The sequence below is a fragment of the Thamnophis sirtalis genome, unplaced genomic scaffold (assembly GCF_051295495.1).
Source record: "Thamnophis sirtalis isolate CommonGarterSnake01/CBP01778 unplaced genomic scaffold, rThaSir2_p1.2 scaffold_9, whole genome shotgun sequence".
NCBI lineage: Eukaryota > Metazoa > Chordata > Lepidosauria > Squamata > Natricidae > Thamnophis > Thamnophis sirtalis.
The window spans coordinates 5593421-5612679 of NW_028261389.1; the positions used below are offsets into that span (position 1 = coordinate 5593421).

Consider the following 19259-nt stretch of genomic DNA (forward strand, 5'->3'; position numbering starts at 1 on the left):
GAAGCAGAAGTGGTATTCAACCAGTTCTAGTGAACCAGTAGCGAAAATTTTGAGTAGTTTGGAGAAAATACCACCTCTGGCTGGCCTCGCCCCGATCTATTCACTGCCTCCCGAGTCCCAGTTGATTGGCTGGGTCTTCTTCTGTTGCCCTGCCCAGGAGAACGGAGTTGGAAAGCAGGTTCGTGGGGTGGGGAAGGAATGGGGATTTTGCAGTATCCTTCCGCTGCCACGCCCAAGCCAAGCCAAGCCCACCACACCACACTCACAGAATTGGTAGTAAAAAAAAATTGAATCCCACCACAGTTGGGAAGGTCACCAATGGTGATCCACATGACCATGGGAGGACACTACAACCGTTGTAAATACCTGCCAGTTGTCAAATGCCTCAATTTTGATCAAAGGACCAATGGTGAAATTCAATTTTTACTACCGGTTCTGTGAGCGTGGCTTGGTGGGCGTGGCAGGGGAAGGATACTGCAAAATCTCCATTCCCTCTCCACTCTTGGTGTCAATCGTAGGTGGCATTTGCTGGTTCTCTGAACTACTCTAGATTTCCGCTGCCGTTTCTCCAGAACTTGCTGAATTTCACCTTTGCACGGGAGTACGGGACCGCTGCAACGGTCATAAGTGCAAGGACCTATGGACCGCAGCCTGAAACTTTTGAGTCTGTCATCCATGCTTTAATAACCGTCTGGTTTGGTACAGCAACCAAACAAGACAGGCACAGACTTCAACAGATAGTTAGGACTGCAGAAAAATATTATTGAAAGCAGCCTGCCTTTCATGGAGGACCTGTATACTGCAGGAGCCAGAAAGAGGGCTGAGAAAAAATCTACAGACCCCTCACATCCTGGAGATAAACGGTTCCATCTCCTCCCCTTGGAACAGTGTTCTATGGGGCATTTTCGGTCAAAACAATTAGACACCGGGACAGTTTATTCACCCATTCACTCAGTTGAAGTTCTTAATTCCCACAGTACTGTCTTAGGTTTAAGTATAGCTATTATCCGTGTAGTCTGGCTGTGTTGTTATTATCCTTCTCATCTTTTCTAGTACTTTCTCCTGTTGGTATGATTATTGTAACTCTGTTGTTTTGCATATACACAGAAAGCTTCTGCACCGGAGACGAATTCCTTGTGTGTCTATTCACACATGGCAAAATAAAAGTATCCTGTCCTGCCCTACATTATCCTCTATATTCCATTCCATTCTATATTATCCTCCATATTCTCTTCTTTTCTATGCATTCTATTCTGTTTTCTCCATTCTATTCTATATTCTATTCTATTAATGTATTCCATTCTATGTATTCTATTATATTTTCTCCTTTATATTCTATTCTATGTATTCCATAGTCTCCTCTCTATTCTGTTCTATGTATTCTATTGTGTTCTCAACTCTATTCTATATTCTATTAATGTATTCTATTCTATGTATTCTATTATATTTTCTCCTCTATATTCTATTCTATGTATTCCATTCTATATTGTCCTTTCTATTCTGTTCTATGTATTCCATTCTATTCTATATTCTATTAATGTATTCCATTCTATGTATTCTATTATATTTTCTCCTCTATATTCTCCTTCATATTCTATTCTTTTCTATGCATTCTATTCTATATTCTATTCTATGTTCTCCATTCTATTCTATTAATGTATTCCATTCTATGTATTCTATTATATTTTCTCTATATTCTATGTATTCCATTCCATATTCTCCTCTCTATTCTATTCTATGTTCTCCATTCTATTCTATATATTCTATTCTGTTCTCCATTCCATTCTATCTATTCTATTCTATTCTGTTCCTATTATTTCGATTTGCTTCTATTCTCTTTGCCAGAGAATAAACAGTTTGCTGTTTCATTCTTACTTATCGGTTCTCTTACCTCTCTATCCTAACACCTGGATTTTGACGACATAATCCCTGCGCAGATATTTAGGAGATCTCTGCCTGCTTAAGCTTTCTACCACAATCTGCTAGTTTGGCTCCGTGCTGCCCTCTGCGGGAAATCTTAATGCACCCATGATTAAATTCACTTCAGTCAATTTGGCATCTGCCACATTTGTGCAAGAGGGACATAATTTATTGCCGGGGGCAGTCACTGTGAAACAGAGAGACCTGATTTATATTATACAGCTGTGCGAGATGAGCCTCCAACTGGCCCAGAGTGAGTTTCTCCACCACGTTTTGGTCATTCCTGGCAAGGATGGCCCAGGATCGAAAGTGATTGTTGTCTATCACGCAGCAGGCTGCAGACCACATGTGGCTGGGCTTGTTGACCCTCCCTCCAGCTACGTAGGTGTCCCCTGGCACCGCGCCCACCACCGCAAACGTCTCCTGGCATCCTTTGGTCATCTGCACCATGGTGCTTTGCTCGTAGTTGTTCCAGGCTCCGCCGTTGAGTTTGATGAACTGCGGGACGATGTTCGTCAGGGTGAAGGTGGAAGACTTGGCACTGTAGTCCGGCTGGTGCCCGTTGGGGTTCAGGTGGCCCCTGTTGTAATCGCTCAGGTTCTTGTAATCTTCCAAGACGGCCTGGCTGACGTGCAGGGCTTCTTTGGGGCCCTTTTTATTCAGGAAGTCCCATTCTGTTTCCATTTCGGGTTGGAACGAGGAATCGATGAGCTGGGGAGGAGAGAAGAGGGAGCACAAACAGCGGAAGTGAAAGGAAAAGTGATTTCATTTCATTTCATTTTTATTATATTTATATGATCAGACAAAAAACACCCAGCACTACATAGAGCCAAGGTGGCGCAGTGGTTAAATGCAGCACTGCAGGCTACTGCTAGATCAGCAGGTCAGCGGTTCAAATCTCACCGGCTCAGGGTTGACTCAGCCTTCCATCCTTCCGAGGTGGGTAAAATGAGGACCCAGATTGTTGGGGGCAATATGCTGACTCTCTGTAAACCGCTTAGAGAGGCCTGAAAGGCCTATGAAGCGGTATATAAGTCTACTGCTAAGTAAGTCTAGACCCGGGATGGCAAATCTATGGCATGCGTGCCAAAAGTGGCTGGCAGAGCCCTCTCTGTGGGCACATGGACAGTTGCCAGCTGCTCTTCTGCTTTCCGGCACACGCATTTGTTTTCCGGCCTGTTTTTAAGGGCATTTTTGGGCTGGTTTTGGGGACATTTTCCAGGCTGTTTTTGACTCCCAAAATCGACCTGAAAACAGCCCCAAAAATACCCCCAAACCAAGCCGTTTTTCAGGCCATTTTCAGCTATTTGGGGGCTAAAAACAGGCCAAAAAACAACCTGGAAAACAGGCATGCATACCGGCCAGCTGGTTTTCAGGTTTCCGGCGCGCCGGCCGCACACATTCCAGTTTGGGCACGCGGTGCCAAAAAGGTTTGCCATCATTGACATTTACATAACAGGCTGAGCGCCCCGCCCCCAAATCCACCATATTGCCAACTGACTGAGGAATTCTGGGAGTTGAAGTCCACAAGTCTTAAACTTGCCAAAGTTGGAGACCCCGGTCTACATAAGCTACATTCAGTGGTGGGGTTCAAATAATATAACAACCAGTTCTCTGCCCGAATGACCAGGTGGGTAGGCGGGGCTTAGTGGTCATGTGACCGTGTGGGCGTGACCAACTCAATATTACTCAGGTCGATGGGCACTTTGTCTTAGTGTTACAATGTCATAAGGATTAACCAGAGAGGCAGTTTCTGTAAGTAGGGCAATAAAGATTAAGCTAGAAACAACACCAGAATGTTTCCTTCCGGCCTTCCTTACAGGATTAGCCTTGTAAAGCGGAAAAAAACCAAAACAAGATTTCTTCCAACAACTGGTTCTCTGAATCTCTTAGAAAGTTAAGACCCGGTTCTCCCAAATAGGTCCGAACTGGCTGAATCCCACCACTGGCTACATTCAACGAAAAGAAGGGAGGAGAACTCGAACCAGTCCCTCACTTCTTACCTGAGGTTCAACCATCCATTTTTTGGGTCTCTTAGCACTCCCAGGATTATAGACGTACGCCGAATAGACCGGGATGCGGTTGTCTTTATCGTACAACGTGGCAAAACGATACAGGTTTTTGTAACGCTGGCAAATGCGGACAGGGCTCGGAGGGACCCTGATAAGTGGCGGGGTTTCTCGGAGGAAAAACTGGGGACAAGTGTCTTGAAAGGAGTCCACTACTTCTCCACTTGTGGGCATCTGACTCCAGCTCACAGAGAGGAGGATGAACAGCAGCCACATCGTGCGAAAAGTGTGGGATGGAGTTGGGTGTCTGGAAGAGGAAAAAGAAGAGACGCAACAGAGAGACACGCTTGTTAGAAGAAGACCTTGGGAGCAAGAAGTGGGATCTTCTCCTAGCCTCCTTTGGTTTTCTGCCTCTGCTGTCAGGAGTCGAGGTGGCGCAGTGGTTAGGGTGCAGTACTGCAGGCCACTTCAGCTGACTGTTATCTGCAGTTCAGCGGTTCTAATCTCACCGGCTCAAGGTTGACTCAGCCTTCCATCCCTCCGAGGTGGGTGAAATAAGGACCCAGACTGTGGGGGCGATATGCTGACTCTGTAAACCGCTTAGAGAGGGCTGAAAGCCCTATGCAGCGGTATATAAGTCTAACTGCTATTGCTATTGCTATTCCAAAGAGCATCCAAAATAAAATAAGAATCCGAGGCAAGAGATTCCTCAAAGTTCCACTTTATTAAAAGAGCCATGTAACTTTGGTTACAACATAGATCTAGTGGATTGGGAAAGAACTTGGAACACAAATTAAAAACTAACACAATCAGCAGCACTAAATGAAAATATATACAAAATGTTTTATGGTTGGCATTTACCACCAACAAGATTGGCTAAAATGTACCCAAACATGAAGCCGACCTGCTGGAAGTGTAAAAAAGTACAAGGGACTTATTATCACATATGGTGGACCTGCCTGGAAACACAAACATATTGGACAAAAATTTGGAAATGGGTGCAAGAAATTACAGGAGAACAGATAAAATACAAACCCGAAATCTTTCTGCTGGGAATAATCAAAGGGAAATATACAAAGAAAATTAAGTACATATTAACACATCTGCTGACTACAGCTAGAATAGCATTTGCCCAATGCTGGAAACAAAATAATACCCCCTCGGACGAATTAGTGATTTAAAAAAACTTTGGATTGTGCAGAGATGGACAAATTAGCACTGAAATTAAAAGATAAAGAAGAGTCAGAATATTATGAAATTTGGAACAATTGGTACAAATGGCTGCAAAACAAGAATAAAATTAATTAAGCCAAAAAAACCAATGTATATAAATATATATAGAACTGTGTATAAAGGTGTGTAAATATAGAAGCGAAATATTACATACATGTACAGGTATGATGATATAACAATGTTGATGTAATGACTGTAAGGTGTTGTAGAAGGGAAAAAATATTTTAAAAAATCTGCTAAAAAAAAAAGAGCCATGTTGGCACATCTGGGAAAACCCGAATCGGAAAGCTTCCAGGTTTTCCCACCCAGTTGAAAGTTGGAGATCTTGCCCCCACTCCCACAAGCCCACCCCTTGGTCCAATCTCTGACTGCCACGAAGACAGATCCCACCCATCCAGTTCCGGCCAGGTGCAGAGACAAAGATGACCTTGGCTTTCTAAGAAGAATGTTATTATGGCTACACATCACCCAACTCCACATAATCCCCCCCCCCCGTTTTCCCGCCGTAGAAAGTAGACAGGAGAAGGTGTGGCAGGCCTGAAACCTAAAAAGAAAAGATGGCTTGCAGGTTTGACATCTGCTTTGTTCTCTAGGGGTGTCAAACTGGTATCAATGAGGGCTGCATCAGGGGTGGGTTTCAAAGGTGGGTGTGGCCAGCTAAACGTCACTCATATTGGGGTGTGTGTGTGCTAAGGCAGGACGTCTCTCAGACCCTTCCTCCCTCTCATTATTGTTCTGACCCAGGCTTCGTGAGAAAGCATTATTCACAATCTTAGTCCCCCAAACCCTCTTTTATTTATACAGCTGTGAATTATGGTCATTCACAGTCTGCAAAGCTTCACAAACAGCCTGTGAAGATTCCGACAGACGTCTGCTCGAGTTGCCACGGTCTTTCAGGGGGAATGTTGATAAACACCCACCTTATCTCCCTTGGAAGGCTGCCAGAGACCCAATTGCCAAATGAATAGCAAGGCTAAACTTAGCACAGAGTCAAACAGAACTTTTCAAAGCTGGAACCGATCAAATGAAATAATTGCTTCCTGCAAAGGCTCACGTCCTGTTCGCTCCCCTTTTATGTCTTATGAGAGGGGCCAATCATCTCCAAGCCTTACTCCCGAGTCGACCCTGTTTTCCTAATTGTTCTTGCCTTCTGTCAGCTCTGCGCATGTGCACACTGGGAACAGGCTCCCACTGTTCTTCTGCCTCACTGATGTTGGACTCCAGAAGCAGCAAATATCTGCCAGATGGCCTTTGGTCCCCTCTCTGCCTCTATCTATCTATCCTCCCTTCCTACTTTCCTTCCTTCCTTTATTCCCTTTTCTCTTCTTCCTTCCTTCCTTTTTCTTTCTCCTTCCTTCGATCCCTTGCTTACTCTTCATTTCAATGAAAAGAAGCAGAGAATAAATTGCCTGCCTCTCTGAATCTGCACCAGCAGAGGGCAGCAGACGTTCCTCCTTTATGGGGCTTTTGCATCTTGTTAACTTCAGATCACTTTCCATCCCCTGCTGGAAGTTGCCTTTTGAAGAGAGTGTTGAACTGGGAGTGTGTGATGTGCGCCTGCTTTTTTTCAAGGGATACGCAGAGTCCATTCACAACATCTGAGATTACAGCCGGTGACTCCTGGAGAACTTTGATGTGGCTTTCTCCTTTCTTTCCCTTCCTTTCTTTCTCCTTCCTTCCTTCCCCCCTCCCTCCTTCCTCCCTTTTTCCCTTTCTTTCCTTCCCCCTCCCTCTTCTTTTCCTCACTCCTTTCTCCCTCTTTCCTTCCCCCCTCCTTTTCTCACTCCTTTCTTCCTTTCCTTTTCCTTCCTTGCATATTGTCGTCTCTGTGAAACTCTACAGCTGCTCTGTCGCAAACAGGTGTGATTAATCAGTGGCACAATTTTACATATCAGGGTAACTGGGGAAAGTTAAACAGTAGCTTGAATTAAGCAGCTGTGTAAATGAAGCTGAATTATCAACCCTCTTTATTTGCTTTTACACATGTTCTACCACATTACTTTATTGTCATTATTGGTAATCTGGAATTGGAAGGAATATTTCTTTCCTAGGGAAAGGAACCTAATTTTGCAAAGTTTCTTCTCTGGTAGTATCGTATTGCTAACTAGGGCATAGAAAACCAATTCTCAAATACAACTCATCTGTCTGGAATCTACACTGTATATCGGACATTAATATAATTGAGCGAGTCCAGAGATACTTCATGAGTACTACACTCCTCTGCTCGCAACCTATACCGCCAGGCTTGGACAACCTAGAACTACACTTGAGAGACCGCCTCCTGCCAATTACCTCCATGCGACCTATTAGATCACACAGATTAGGCCTCCTCCGAGTTCCATCCGCCAGTCAGTGTCGACTGGCAACTACGCGGAGGAGAGCCTTTTCAGTAGTAGCTCCGACCCTTTGGAACGATCTCCCCGTGGAGATTCGTGCCCTCACCACCCTCCAGACCTTCCACACAGCCCTCAAGATCTGGCTATCCCGTCAGGCCTGGGGTTAAAGATTATAATCCGTCCCCTCCCGAATGATGAATGCATGTTGCTTCTATTTTTAATTACATACTGTCTTTATATGTTGTTGTGTGTACTCCCTTCCCTATACGTTGTAAGCCGCCCTGAGTCCCCTCAGGGAAAAGGGCGGCCTATAAATAAATTTATCTAAAAAAAACACACACAAAAAAACACAACCTACAGTTGGACTTAAGTGTAGTTCACAAAATTGCTACAACGTCTTACCGGTCAATGACTACTTCAGCTTCAACCACAATAATACAAGAGCCCACAACAGATACAAACTCAGTGTAAACTGCTCCAAACTTGATTGCAGAAAATACAACTTCAGCAACAGAGTGGTCAACGCCTGGAATGCACCACCTGACTCGGTTGTCTAGGAATCCCCAAAACCTTAAACTGTCTCCTACTGACCTCACCCCATTCCTACCGTGTTTTCCCGAAAATAAGACAGGGTCTTGTTTTATTTTGACCCACGAAATACGGCCTTGGTCTTATTATTGTGTGTGTGTGGGTGTCTTATTATTTTGGGGACGCAGGAGGCAGCAAGCATGGGACTGTACGTCCTGTCACCCCCCATCACCTCACCTCCCTGTTCTTTGCGCCGGTCGAGCGAGCGGCTGGGCCGCACTGCTCTGAGGTGTTCCGTCACCGCCCTGCGTTGGGTTGGCCTTTCTTTGCGAGGGAGACAATCTGGGAAGAGGGAGATTTAGGAAGCCTGGGTTGACGTGGGCAGTTTCTCCAGTGAAGTGTCTGATTCATCTCCAGGGTTGAGCATTTCGCCTCCACTCTGCCCTGGCTCGGAAGCTGCAGAGGAAGCCCAGCGAGGGGGGGGGGGGGGAAGAGACAACAAGAGACGCCACGTCTCGCTCCATACCTCTCGCTTCTCCTCCACCCCACCTGCCACCCCTCTCGCTAAAGAGACGACGGTGGGGAAGGGAAGTAGCCTGGATTCTGTTAGCATGGGGGCGGGGTGGGAGGAGTTGGGCTACGAGACACGCGTCCTACCCAGGATTTGCAGCTCTGTCGTGTTCCTCGGTTTACAGAGTCAGCATATCGCCCCCAACAACAATCCGGGTCCTCATTTTACCCACCTCGGAAGGATGGAAGGCTGAGTCAACCCTGAGCCGGTGAGATTTGAACAGCCGAACTGCAGAACGGCAGTCAGCTGAAGTAGCCTGCAGTGCTGCATTTAACCACTGCGCCACCTCGGCTCTTTCTTATCTTGTAAACGATTGACAAATCAAATCAATCAATCAATAAAAAAATAAATAACACACAGCCAATCACAAGTGAGTAGCTCCAGAATGGGATTTCCATCCCTCAAAGAACAGAAGGTACATTGTGTTGTTGTGCGTCAAGAAAACAATCCGACTGACATAAACAAAAGATGGATTAGTCACTGAAAGCTGACGCACTCAAAAAGAGGAACTTAAAGAAAGCAAATGACGTAATAGTTCAAACTGGGAGCCTTGCTAATTTAACTCCGGACAACCAGTCTATTCAATGCATGTCAAAGCACTTCTCTTTCTCTGTCAAGGCGACAGAACTGTTTTCTTTGGAGTCTTTCCGATGAGGAAGGAAAGTCATTTTACCCTGTTTAGGATAGCCCCAAATTCATGGAAATGCTTTTCCAGAAAAAAGGAGACCGTGCTCCACTCAGGGATACAGGATGTAGGAAACCTTCGCTGGCCTCTCCAAAGTGTTAAGGGTGCAGCAGATGCCCCAAAAGCCAACACAGTTTTAGGCTGCATCAACAGAGGGATAGAATCAAGATCACGTGAAACGTTAATACTACTTTATAAGGCCACTCTTGGAATACTGCATGTTCAGTTTTGGTCTCCACGATGTAAAAAAGATGCAGAGACTCTAGAAAGAGTGCAGAGAAGAGCAACAAAAATGATTAGGAGACTGGAGACTAAAACATATGAAGAACGGTTGCAGGAACTGGGTATGTCTAGTTTAATGAAAAGAAGGACTAGGGGAGACATTATAGCAGACTTCCAATATCTCAAGGGATGCCACAAAGAAGAGGGAGTCAAACTATTCTCCAAGGCACCTGAGGGCAGAACAAGAAGCAATGGGTGGAAACTAATCAAGGAGAGAAGCAACTTAGAACTGAGGAGAAATTTCCTGGCAGTGAGAACAATTAATCAGTGGAACAGAAGTTACCTCCAGAAGTTGTGAATGCCCCAACACTGGAAGTCTTTAAGAAGATGCTGGATAGCCATCTGTCTGAAACTGTATAGGGTTTCCTGCCTAGGCAGGGGGTTGGACTAGAAGACCTCCATGGTCCCTTCCAACTCTGCTATTCTATTCTATATTCCATTCTATTACCGTAAGTGATGGCAATAAACATTGCTAGGTGGCCCATAAATAAACAGGGCCTCAAAATTAGAAAATGCCAGATTAGTTTCATCTGAATTACAGGCAGTCCCCGATTTACAACAGCTCATTTAGTGATGTTCAAAGTTACAACAGCATTGAAAGAAGTGATTTATCACTGTTTTTTCCACCCTTACGTTAGCAATAGCAATAGCAGTTAGACTTATATACCGCTTCATAGGACTTTCAGCCCTCTCTAAGCGGTTTACAGAGTCAGCATATCGCCCCCAACAACAATCCGGGTCCTCATTTCACCCACCTCGGAAGGATGGAAGGCTGAGTCAACCCTGAGCCGGTGAGATTTGAACAGCCGAATTGTAGAACTGCAGTCAGCTGAAGTAGCCTGCAGTGCTGCATTTAACCACTGTGCCACTCGGCTCCTTACGTTGGTGGTCCCAGAATCCAAACTCAGAAGCTTGGCAGCTGAACTCCTGTTCATTGAGTTACGTGGATCCCCTTTTGCGACCTTCCGACAAGGAAAGTCAAACGGGGAAGCCAGATTCACTTAACAACCACGTTGCCCGCTTAACAATGGCGGCGATTCACTTAACAACCGTGGCAAGAAAGGTCGCAAATTGGGGCAAAGCTCACCACTGCCTCGCTCAGCAACAGAAATTTGGAGCGGAATTGTGTTTGTTCTGTGGTTTTGGTCAACTCACATCACCCTGCGGTTACACCACTTTTCCTAATTTCACTGTTACAATTTCGTGCCAGCCCACTTCCTTCCCCCATTTCCTTATCTGCCCCTTTGAGGACAACAAGCACATTCTTAAGAGCGTGACGGAAAAACATTCAGAGATACCAAATTCAAAATCAAATTCACCATGATGGATTTTTAAAAAAAGAATACAGAACTTCAGAGTGAAAAGGGACCTTTTAGAGGTTTTAGAGGTTTTATTAATATTTGTAGGCCGCCCTTTTCCCTGAGGGGACTCAGGGCGGCTCACAGGAAACCAAGGGAAGGGGAATACAACATTAAGACGACAACATATAATAAAATCAACACCATACATTCAGTATTCGGGCGGGGTAACGGTCCTTATCCCCAGGCCTGACGGGCCTTGGAGATCTTCTAGTCCAACCCCCTACTCAAGCAGGAGACCCCATACCAATTCAGACAAATAGCTGGTCCAGTCTCTTCTTAAAAGGCGCTCCAGTGATGGAGCGCCTACAACTTCTGGTGGCAAGTCGTTCCACTGGTTAATTGTTCTCGCTGTCAGGACATTTCTCCTTAGTTCCAAGTTGCTTCTCCCCTTGATTAGTTTCCATCCATTGCTTCTACTCTTGCCATCAAGGGCTTTGGGAAATAGTAGATGGATCACATCTGCTTCTCTGTGGTAGCTGCTCAAACATTGGAACACTGCTATCATGTATAACACCCTATCATAATATCATAACCCCCTTGGTCCTTCTTTTCATTAAACTAGACATCCCCAGTTCCTGCAACGGTTCTTCACATGTTTTAGCCTCCAGTCCCCTAATCATCTTTGTTGCTCCTCTCTGCACTCTTCCCAGAGTCTCCACATCTTTTTTATATCGTGGCGACCAAAACTGGATGCAGAATTCCAAGTGTGACCTTACCAAGGGATTATAAAGTGGCATTAACCCTTCACGTGATCTTGATTCCATCCCTCTGTTAATGCAGCCTAGGATTGCGTTGGCTTTTTAAAGTACTACTACTGCACACTTCTGGCTCATATTTAAGTCCACCAGGACTCAAAGATCTCTCTCGCTGTTACTGGTATCGGGGCCAAGTTTCGCCTAATCTGCAAAATTGTTATAAGAAAATTTGTTGGTATCCATCCGTGTGTGTGTGTGTGCAGGGCGGGTTTTGCCTGCCTGAAACACACACACACACACAGGGATGGAGAAACATCGTACCAGAAACATCTTTCCGGCCTAAACGGTCCGGACTCATTATGCAGCCACATGAACTATGTGAGCCTGCTACTCCCACACCTGCCCCTTCTCCCCCCTAGGCCACGCAGCTTGTAACTTTTGATTCCCCGTCTCCCCTCCCTATGCTAGGTTGTAACTTTCTATTCCCCCTTCGCCCACCCTTTGCCACGATGTGATTTTCTATTGGTTTATTTGTAGAATGCTGTGAACTTTTCATTAGTTTACTTGTACCATGTGCGATTATATATGCCTTTTGATACGCTCCTTTTTGATGACGCTGTAACTAACTTTTCTAATAAAAGAGACCTTCGATGCTCATTCGAAGCTCGCTCATCCCGAGGATTTCTGCCTGGTGTTTTCCTTTCAATTCGGCCAAGGACGCATGAGCGGCCCTCCAGTGTGGCAACAACGCCGCAAAAATTAAGGGTGCATTTCTCAAAGGAATTGCATCCCTGAAGGTTGAAGGCACTGCCTGGGATTGGCAAAGCTAAACATGGGTGAAATTACTGAAGCTTTTCGAAGGCAAGAGACAAGTTATGCCTTTCGGGGCAGAGTCCCACAGCTCAGTTCAGAATGCGCATTGAAAGCAAGAGTGGGAATTGGAGTTGTGTGCGTGGCTCCAACCAATTGGAATAGAGCAGGGACCCCAAATCTTTCGGACCCCAGGGACCACTAAATCCACAATTTTAAATCCCACGGACCACTAATACGATCTGCCTAATGACTGGCTGGGTTGGTGTGGCTAGGTAGTCATGTGACTGGGTGGGGGCATGGCCAACTTGATGTCACTCATATAGAGGGGCGCCTCTACTACTACCCCGCCTCCCCTCCCAGCCACTCCTCGCCTGCCCGCCCGGGCTCCTTAGGGTCCCGACAAGAAGCAGTTGCTGGAGCTAAGCAGCCCCTAGGAGAAAGAGTTGGCAAAACAGCTCAAATTGGATCTGACCGAGAAGGAGGCTCAGCAGAAGCACCTCACCGAGGACTAGGAGCATAGGCTTTCCAAGCGGAGGGAAGACCTGCGGGAGTGCAAGGCCAGGTGCCGGCGCCTGGAGGCTCAGCGGGCTGAGACGGTCAGCCAGTTCCAGGCCGTGATGCAGTCCCACTGGAACGAGGCCCTCCGGCTCTTCCCCACCAGCCTTCGTCCAAACCCCCAGGAGGCTGAAGCAGAACCCAAGTCGGAATTTCTGCCCCCCTCTGACCCCCACAAAAAGACTCCAAAGGGGGAGACTCTCTGCAGCAACACAAGCGTCTACTGCACGGTTCCACCACAAAACCGCGGAGTACAAAATCGCGCTCGACGAAAGTGCGCATTTGACGTCATCACAGCGCGACGAAAACATCGCGTTGTGATCGAAAAATGTAAAAATATAGCGAAAACCTTACCCTAACCCCCCCAAACCTAACCCTAAACCTAACCCTAACCGTTAACGTAACGCTAAACCTAACGCTAACCCTTAACCTAACGCTAAACGTAACCCTAACGCTCTAAACCTAACCCTAACCCTTAACCTAACCCTAACCCTAACCCTAACCTTTATGTGAATCGGCTTGCTTTAATTTTAATTTTATTTCATCGCGCTGTGATGACGTCACACGCGCGCTTTCGTCGAGCGCGATTTTGTCCTCCGCGGTTTTGACGGGTCACGCTACTGCACGTATCCATCCCAGGAGCCGTAGTTTGAGGACCCCTGATTTAGTGCAATATAAACAATGCAAAAAAAAATTCTGCGGACCACCAAAATTTTCTCCCAGACCATCAGTTCACCAATTGGTGACTGCTGGTTTAGAGCTATTTGTATAAGATGCGATGTTATGCAGGAAGTCCACCAGATTGCAAATGGATGATAAACTCCCATAAACTGCGACAGGGCCGTATGTCCTACTCCCTTGACAAAACATTCCAAATTCAGGATTCTAGTCCTCAAGACCAACACATTTCTATAAATTGCACTCGATTTGCCTAATACTGTAGCTCTCACACATTCTGGCCTGATGCTTACAAATTATTTAGGGCACCCCCCCACCCCCACCACAAAGAGTTGGTTGACATCTATCAATTCTTAGCTATATTAGACCTGAAAGAGAAATGTGGAAATATTTATTTCACTTCATAAGCTTCCTAGGGTGGGTAGTCCTCGACTTATGACCACAATGGAGGCCAACAACATTTCTGGATGTGACGTGAGACATTTGTTAAGTGAGTGTTGCCCCATTTGACGAACCTTTCTCTTACCACTGTTAGCAATAGCAATAGCAGTTACTTATATTCCGCTTCATAGGGCTTTCAGCCTTCTCTAAGTGGTTTACAGAGTCAGCATATCGCCCCCAACAACAATCCGGGTCCTCATTTCACCCACCTCGGAAGGATGGAAGGCTGAGTCAACCCTGAGCCGGTGAGATTTGAACAGCCGAACTGCAGAACTGCAGTCAGCTGAAGTAGCCTGCAGTGCTGCATTTAACCACTGTGCCACCTCGGCCACCTCAGTTGCCAAGTGAGTCACTGCAGTTGAAAAGTGAGTAAACCTGGTTGGTAAGTGAAACCACTGACTTTGCAGTGGTACGATTCAGACGGTTCTATCTGGTTCAGGCGAACCGGTAGCGGTGGCAGTGGGAGGCTCCGCCCACCCGCCTGGACGTCATCACATCGTGTTTTTGACGTTCGGTGCATGCGTGGAAGTAGCGGTGTGGGATTTGTGAACTGGTAGCGAAGGTAAGTTGATTTCACCCCTGGTCATAAGTCACATTTCTCAGCAGCCCTGTTGTAACTTTGAACAGTCTCCAAATGAACTGTTGTAAGTCAAGGGCTACTTATAGTGTCTCAGGGTTCGGTTCCACCACAATACCGCGAAGCCCTTATCCGCGGAGACATAAGCGCGAGGGCTAATCCGCGCCGTCCGAATCGCTAAAGCAAATGCGACCTTACCGCGCTGACATAAGCGCGAGGGCAAATCCGCGCCTTCCAAAGCACTCAGCCTAACCTAACCCTAAACCTAACCCTAAAGCAAAGCCCTAAACCTAATCCTAACCCTTACCTTAATTTAAATTGACTTTCTGCTGTCGCGCTGTTTTAAAGCGCCCTTCTGTCGCCGCGCTGTTGTCGTGGCGGTGATGACGCGTGTTGATGACGTCGCGGCTTTAGCGACGCGGTTTTATCACCGCTATTTTGACAAGCGCGGTTTTGTCGTGCCACGCTCAGGGACCCCCCAGGATTCCCCAGACCAAATTTTGAGACCCACTGGCTTAGTATAACCCGAAAGTAGAAATTAATCTGGTCAGCGCATTGGAATGAGCGAAATACGCAACCCGTTTCATTATTGAAGGGCATTTAATGTCCCAAACATGCAATTATGTTCAATTAAGCTCCATTATGTAAGAATACATGATGCTCTTCTTTAAAAGTTTCTGCCTGCATCAAAAGGCTGTATTTATTCCCCCCACTACAATGGACGGAGAAACTTTACAAGCCATCAAACTTGTCGCGATAGATAAGGCTGCTATAATGAATACCATGCTCGGCAGTCTACTCTCCAGCTTAAATTCTCCTGACTTTTGGGGAGTCTCTAGGAGAAAGTGATCCTACCTGTTGGAAGTGGATGGATTGACGTCCTCGGCGCACTGCAGAGATAGGGCTGTGTTCCAATCCTGGAGTGGCTTAAATAGGTTGTGTCCTAGGGGAAGATGCGGGTTTTCCGCAGTTACTTATTAACTTCCTTTTAAAAAGTTGGTTCAGGATGGTTTCCAGTCCACATGAAACTGGAAACGTTGCTCAAATGTGAATGTGGTTGTTCTGGTTTTTTTTTTTGGGTAGGTTTAAGGTTTAAGGTTTTATTGGGATTTATATGCCGCCCTTTTCCCTGAGGGGACTCAGGGCGGCTTACAACCACAGGGGAGGGGGGTGCAAGGTCAAAAACAAAACAATATGTGCACAAAGAAAAAATAATAAAACACAACTTTCATTCAGCGATCAAACACTCGGGCGGGTAATTGGAAACCTATCCCCAGGCCTGCTGGGAGAGCCAGATCTTGAGGGCTGCGCGGAAGGTCTGGATAGTGGTGAGGGTACGGATCTCCATGGGGAGCTCGTTCCACAGGGTCGGGGCGGCAACAGAAAAGGCTCTCCTCCGTGTGGTCGCCAGTCGACATTGACTGGCAGATGGAATTCGGAGGAGGCCCAGTCTGTGCGATCTAATTGGTCGATTTAGGGAGGTAATCGGCAGAAGGCGGTCTCTCAAGTACCCAGACCCGCTACCATGGAGTGCTTTAAAGATGGTCATCAGTATCCTGAAGCGCACCCGGAGACCAACAGGCAGCCAATGCAGCTCGCGGAGGACAGGTGTAACGTGGGCGAACCGCGGTGCGCCCACTATCACTCGCGCGGCTGCATTTTGGACTAGCTGCAGTCGCCGGATGCACTTCAGGGGCAACCCCATGTAGAGCCCATTGCAGTATTCCAGTCTAGAGATCACAAGGGCTCGAGTGACTGTTGTGAGAGCCCCCCGGTCTAGGTAGGGCCGCAACTGGCGGACCAGGCGAACCTGGGCAAATGCCCCCCTGGTCACAGCTGACAGCTGGTGATCGAAAGTCAGCTGTGGGTCCAGGAGGACTCCTAAGTTGCGGACCCTATCTGAGGGGTATAAAATTTGACCCCCCAGCCTAAGCGTTGGTATATTAGCCAAATTATTGGGGGGGAAACACAACAGCCACTCGGTCTTATCCGGGTTGAGTACCAGTTTGTTAGCACTCATCCAGTTCCTAACGGCCTCCAAACCCTGGTTCATCACGTCCACCGCTTCATTGAGTTGGCACGGGGCGGACAGATACAATTGCGTATCGTCCGCATATTGATGGTATTTTATCCCGTGCCTCCGAATGATCTCGCCCAGCGGTTTCATGTATATGTTAAATAGTAGGGGGGATAGGACCGAACCCTGAGGTACCCCACATGTTAGGGGCCTCAGGGACGATCTCTGCCCCCCGACCAACACCGACTGCGACCTGTCCGAGAGGTAGGAGGAGAACCACCGCAGAACAGTGCCTCCCACTCCCACCTCCCGCAGTCGTCGCAGAAGGATACCATGGTCGATGGTATCGAAAGCCGCTGAGAGGTCAAGGAGAACCAGGATGGACGCATAGCCTCCATCTCTGGCCCTCCAGAGATCATCGGTCAATGCGACCAAAGCGGTTTCTGTGCTGTAACCAGGTCTGAAGCCGGACTGGAAGGGGTCAAGATAGCTAGCTTCCTCCAAGGCCCGTTGAAGCTGAAAGGCCACCACCTTCTCAACAACCTTCCCGATAAAGGGAAGGTTGGAGACAGGACGAAAGTTGTTTAAGATGGCTGGATCTAACGATGGTTTCTTCAGGAGGGGTCTCACCACCGCCGTTTTAAGTACGGCGGGGAAGTGCCCCTCCCGAAGGGAGGCGGTGACAACCGCCTGGATCCAGCCATGTGTCACCTCCCTGCTGTTAGCCACCAGCCAGGAGGGACACGGGTCCAAAATACAAGTGGAGGCACTTACAGCTCGAATGGCCTTGTCCACATCCCCAGAGGCAACTTCCTGGAACTCAACCCAGAGCTGATGTAACAAGTAATCCTCCTGTGACTCAGCTGGACCTACTGCGGTGGAGTCCAAGTCCGATCGAAACCGAGCTACTTTGTCCGCCAAGAATTGAGCATAATCCTCAGCCCTACCCTGCAAGGGGTCTCCCGCATCCCTCCTATTAAGGAGGGAGCGGGTTATCCTAAACAGGGCGGCTGGGCGCGATAGGGTAGGGAGTTTTCAAGGCCCTTTGAACTTGAAACGTTCATTAAATTAATTGTGAGAGAAATCTTCCTGTTCCACTTCTGTTCCTTCTTCTGCATGAGAAGCCGGACAGCTGAATCGGATATGCAAATATTTCTTTTTTTTTTTAAATGCCCCCTGTCCTTCCTCCATGCCTTGACAATGAACTTCAAGGCAGCCTTATTTATTATCGACTTATCAACAGGCTGTCCTTGCGCGAACATTTTGAGCGTACAGCTAGCCCTCGACTTACGGTTCGTTTAACGACGGCTCGTACTTACAACGGCGCTAAAATACCCACTTTTGCACACTTAATGACCACTGCAGCCTCCGCCAAGTCAATGTCAGGGTTCCAAGTAACACCCCCAATGAAAGAAGACTCTGAGGCTCGAGTTTCCTCAAAGTTCCGTTTTATTAAAGGTAAAGGTTCCCCTTGCACATATGTGCTAGTCGTTCCCGACTCTAGGGGGCGGTGCTCATCTCTGTTTCAAAACCGAACACCCAGCGCTGTCCGAAGACGTCTCCGTGGTCATGGGGCCGGCATGACTAAACACCAAAAGTGCATAGAATGCTCTTTCCTTCCCACCAAAGGTGGTCCCTATTTTTCTACCTGCATTTTTACGCGCTTTCGAACTGCTAGGTTGGCAGAAGCTGGGACAAGTCACGGGAGCTCACTCCGTTATGCGGTGCTAGGGATTCGAACCGCTGAACTGCCGACCTTTCTGACTGAACAAGCTGAGCATCTTAGCCACAGCGTCCCTTTTATTAAGAGACGTCATATTGGCACATCTGGGGAAACCCGAATCTGAAAGTTTCGAGGTTTCCCCCCACCCAAACGAAAGTTCATGTCCCTACCCAGCACCCACACATCCGTCACAGGGTCCAATCAAACACCGTCCCAACTGGAGATGCCTCCAGAGTGACGGCACTCCAGGTTCAGGGCTAAGATGATGTCCTTGACTCCCCAAGAAAGGAACGTTATTTTGACTATATCCACCTCATTCCATAGAAGCTTCCCTCCCAGAGAGAAAGAGAAATAGTAGGAAAGGAAGAGGAAGAGTGGGGGAGAGGTTAGGGAAGTAGAAAGAGATAAGGAAAGGTGGGTGGAAGGGAGAAAAAGGAGGAGAGGAGGGAGGAAGGGAAAGAGAAGGAGAGGAAGGAGGAAGGGAGAGAAAGAGAAGGAGAGGAGGGAGGCAGGGAGAAAAAGAGAAGGAGAGAGGATAGGAAGGGGAAGATTCGTATTTATTTTATTCGTCTTGTATGCCGCCCACTCCCGAAGGACTCCGAGAGAGAGGATAAGAGTAGGGGAGAGGTAAGGGAAGAAAGAAGGGGAAGGAGAGGAGGAAGGAAGGAAGAGGTAAGGAGAGGAGGAAGGGAGAAAAAGAGAAGGAGAGAGGATAGGAAGGGGAAGAGAGAGGTTAAGAGTAGGGGAGAGGTAAGGGAAGAAAGAAGGGGAAGGAGAGGAGGAAGGAAGGAAGTAGAGAAGGAAGGGAGAGAGAAAAGAAAAGAAAGAGAAAATA

General features: G+C 47.2%; 1 protein-coding gene across 1 annotated transcript; it reads right to left on the minus strand.

Annotated features, from left to right (window-relative positions):
- Positions 1 to 2067: 2067 nt before the first annotated feature.
- LOC148044023 (endonuclease domain-containing 1 protein-like) lies at positions 2068 to 15694 on the minus strand. The gene is made up of 3 exons (XM_087722698.1): positions 15540 to 15694; positions 3924 to 4236; positions 2068 to 2631 (listed from the first exon to the last, which is right to left on the minus strand). Exons 2-3 carry the CDS (start codon positions 4203 to 4205, stop codon positions 2089 to 2091), a joined length of 825 nt encoding a protein of 274 aa, XP_087578824.1. The 5' UTR covers positions 4206 to 4236; positions 15540 to 15694; the 3' UTR covers positions 2068 to 2088.
- Between the last annotated feature and the right edge of the window lie 3565 nt (positions 15695 to 19259).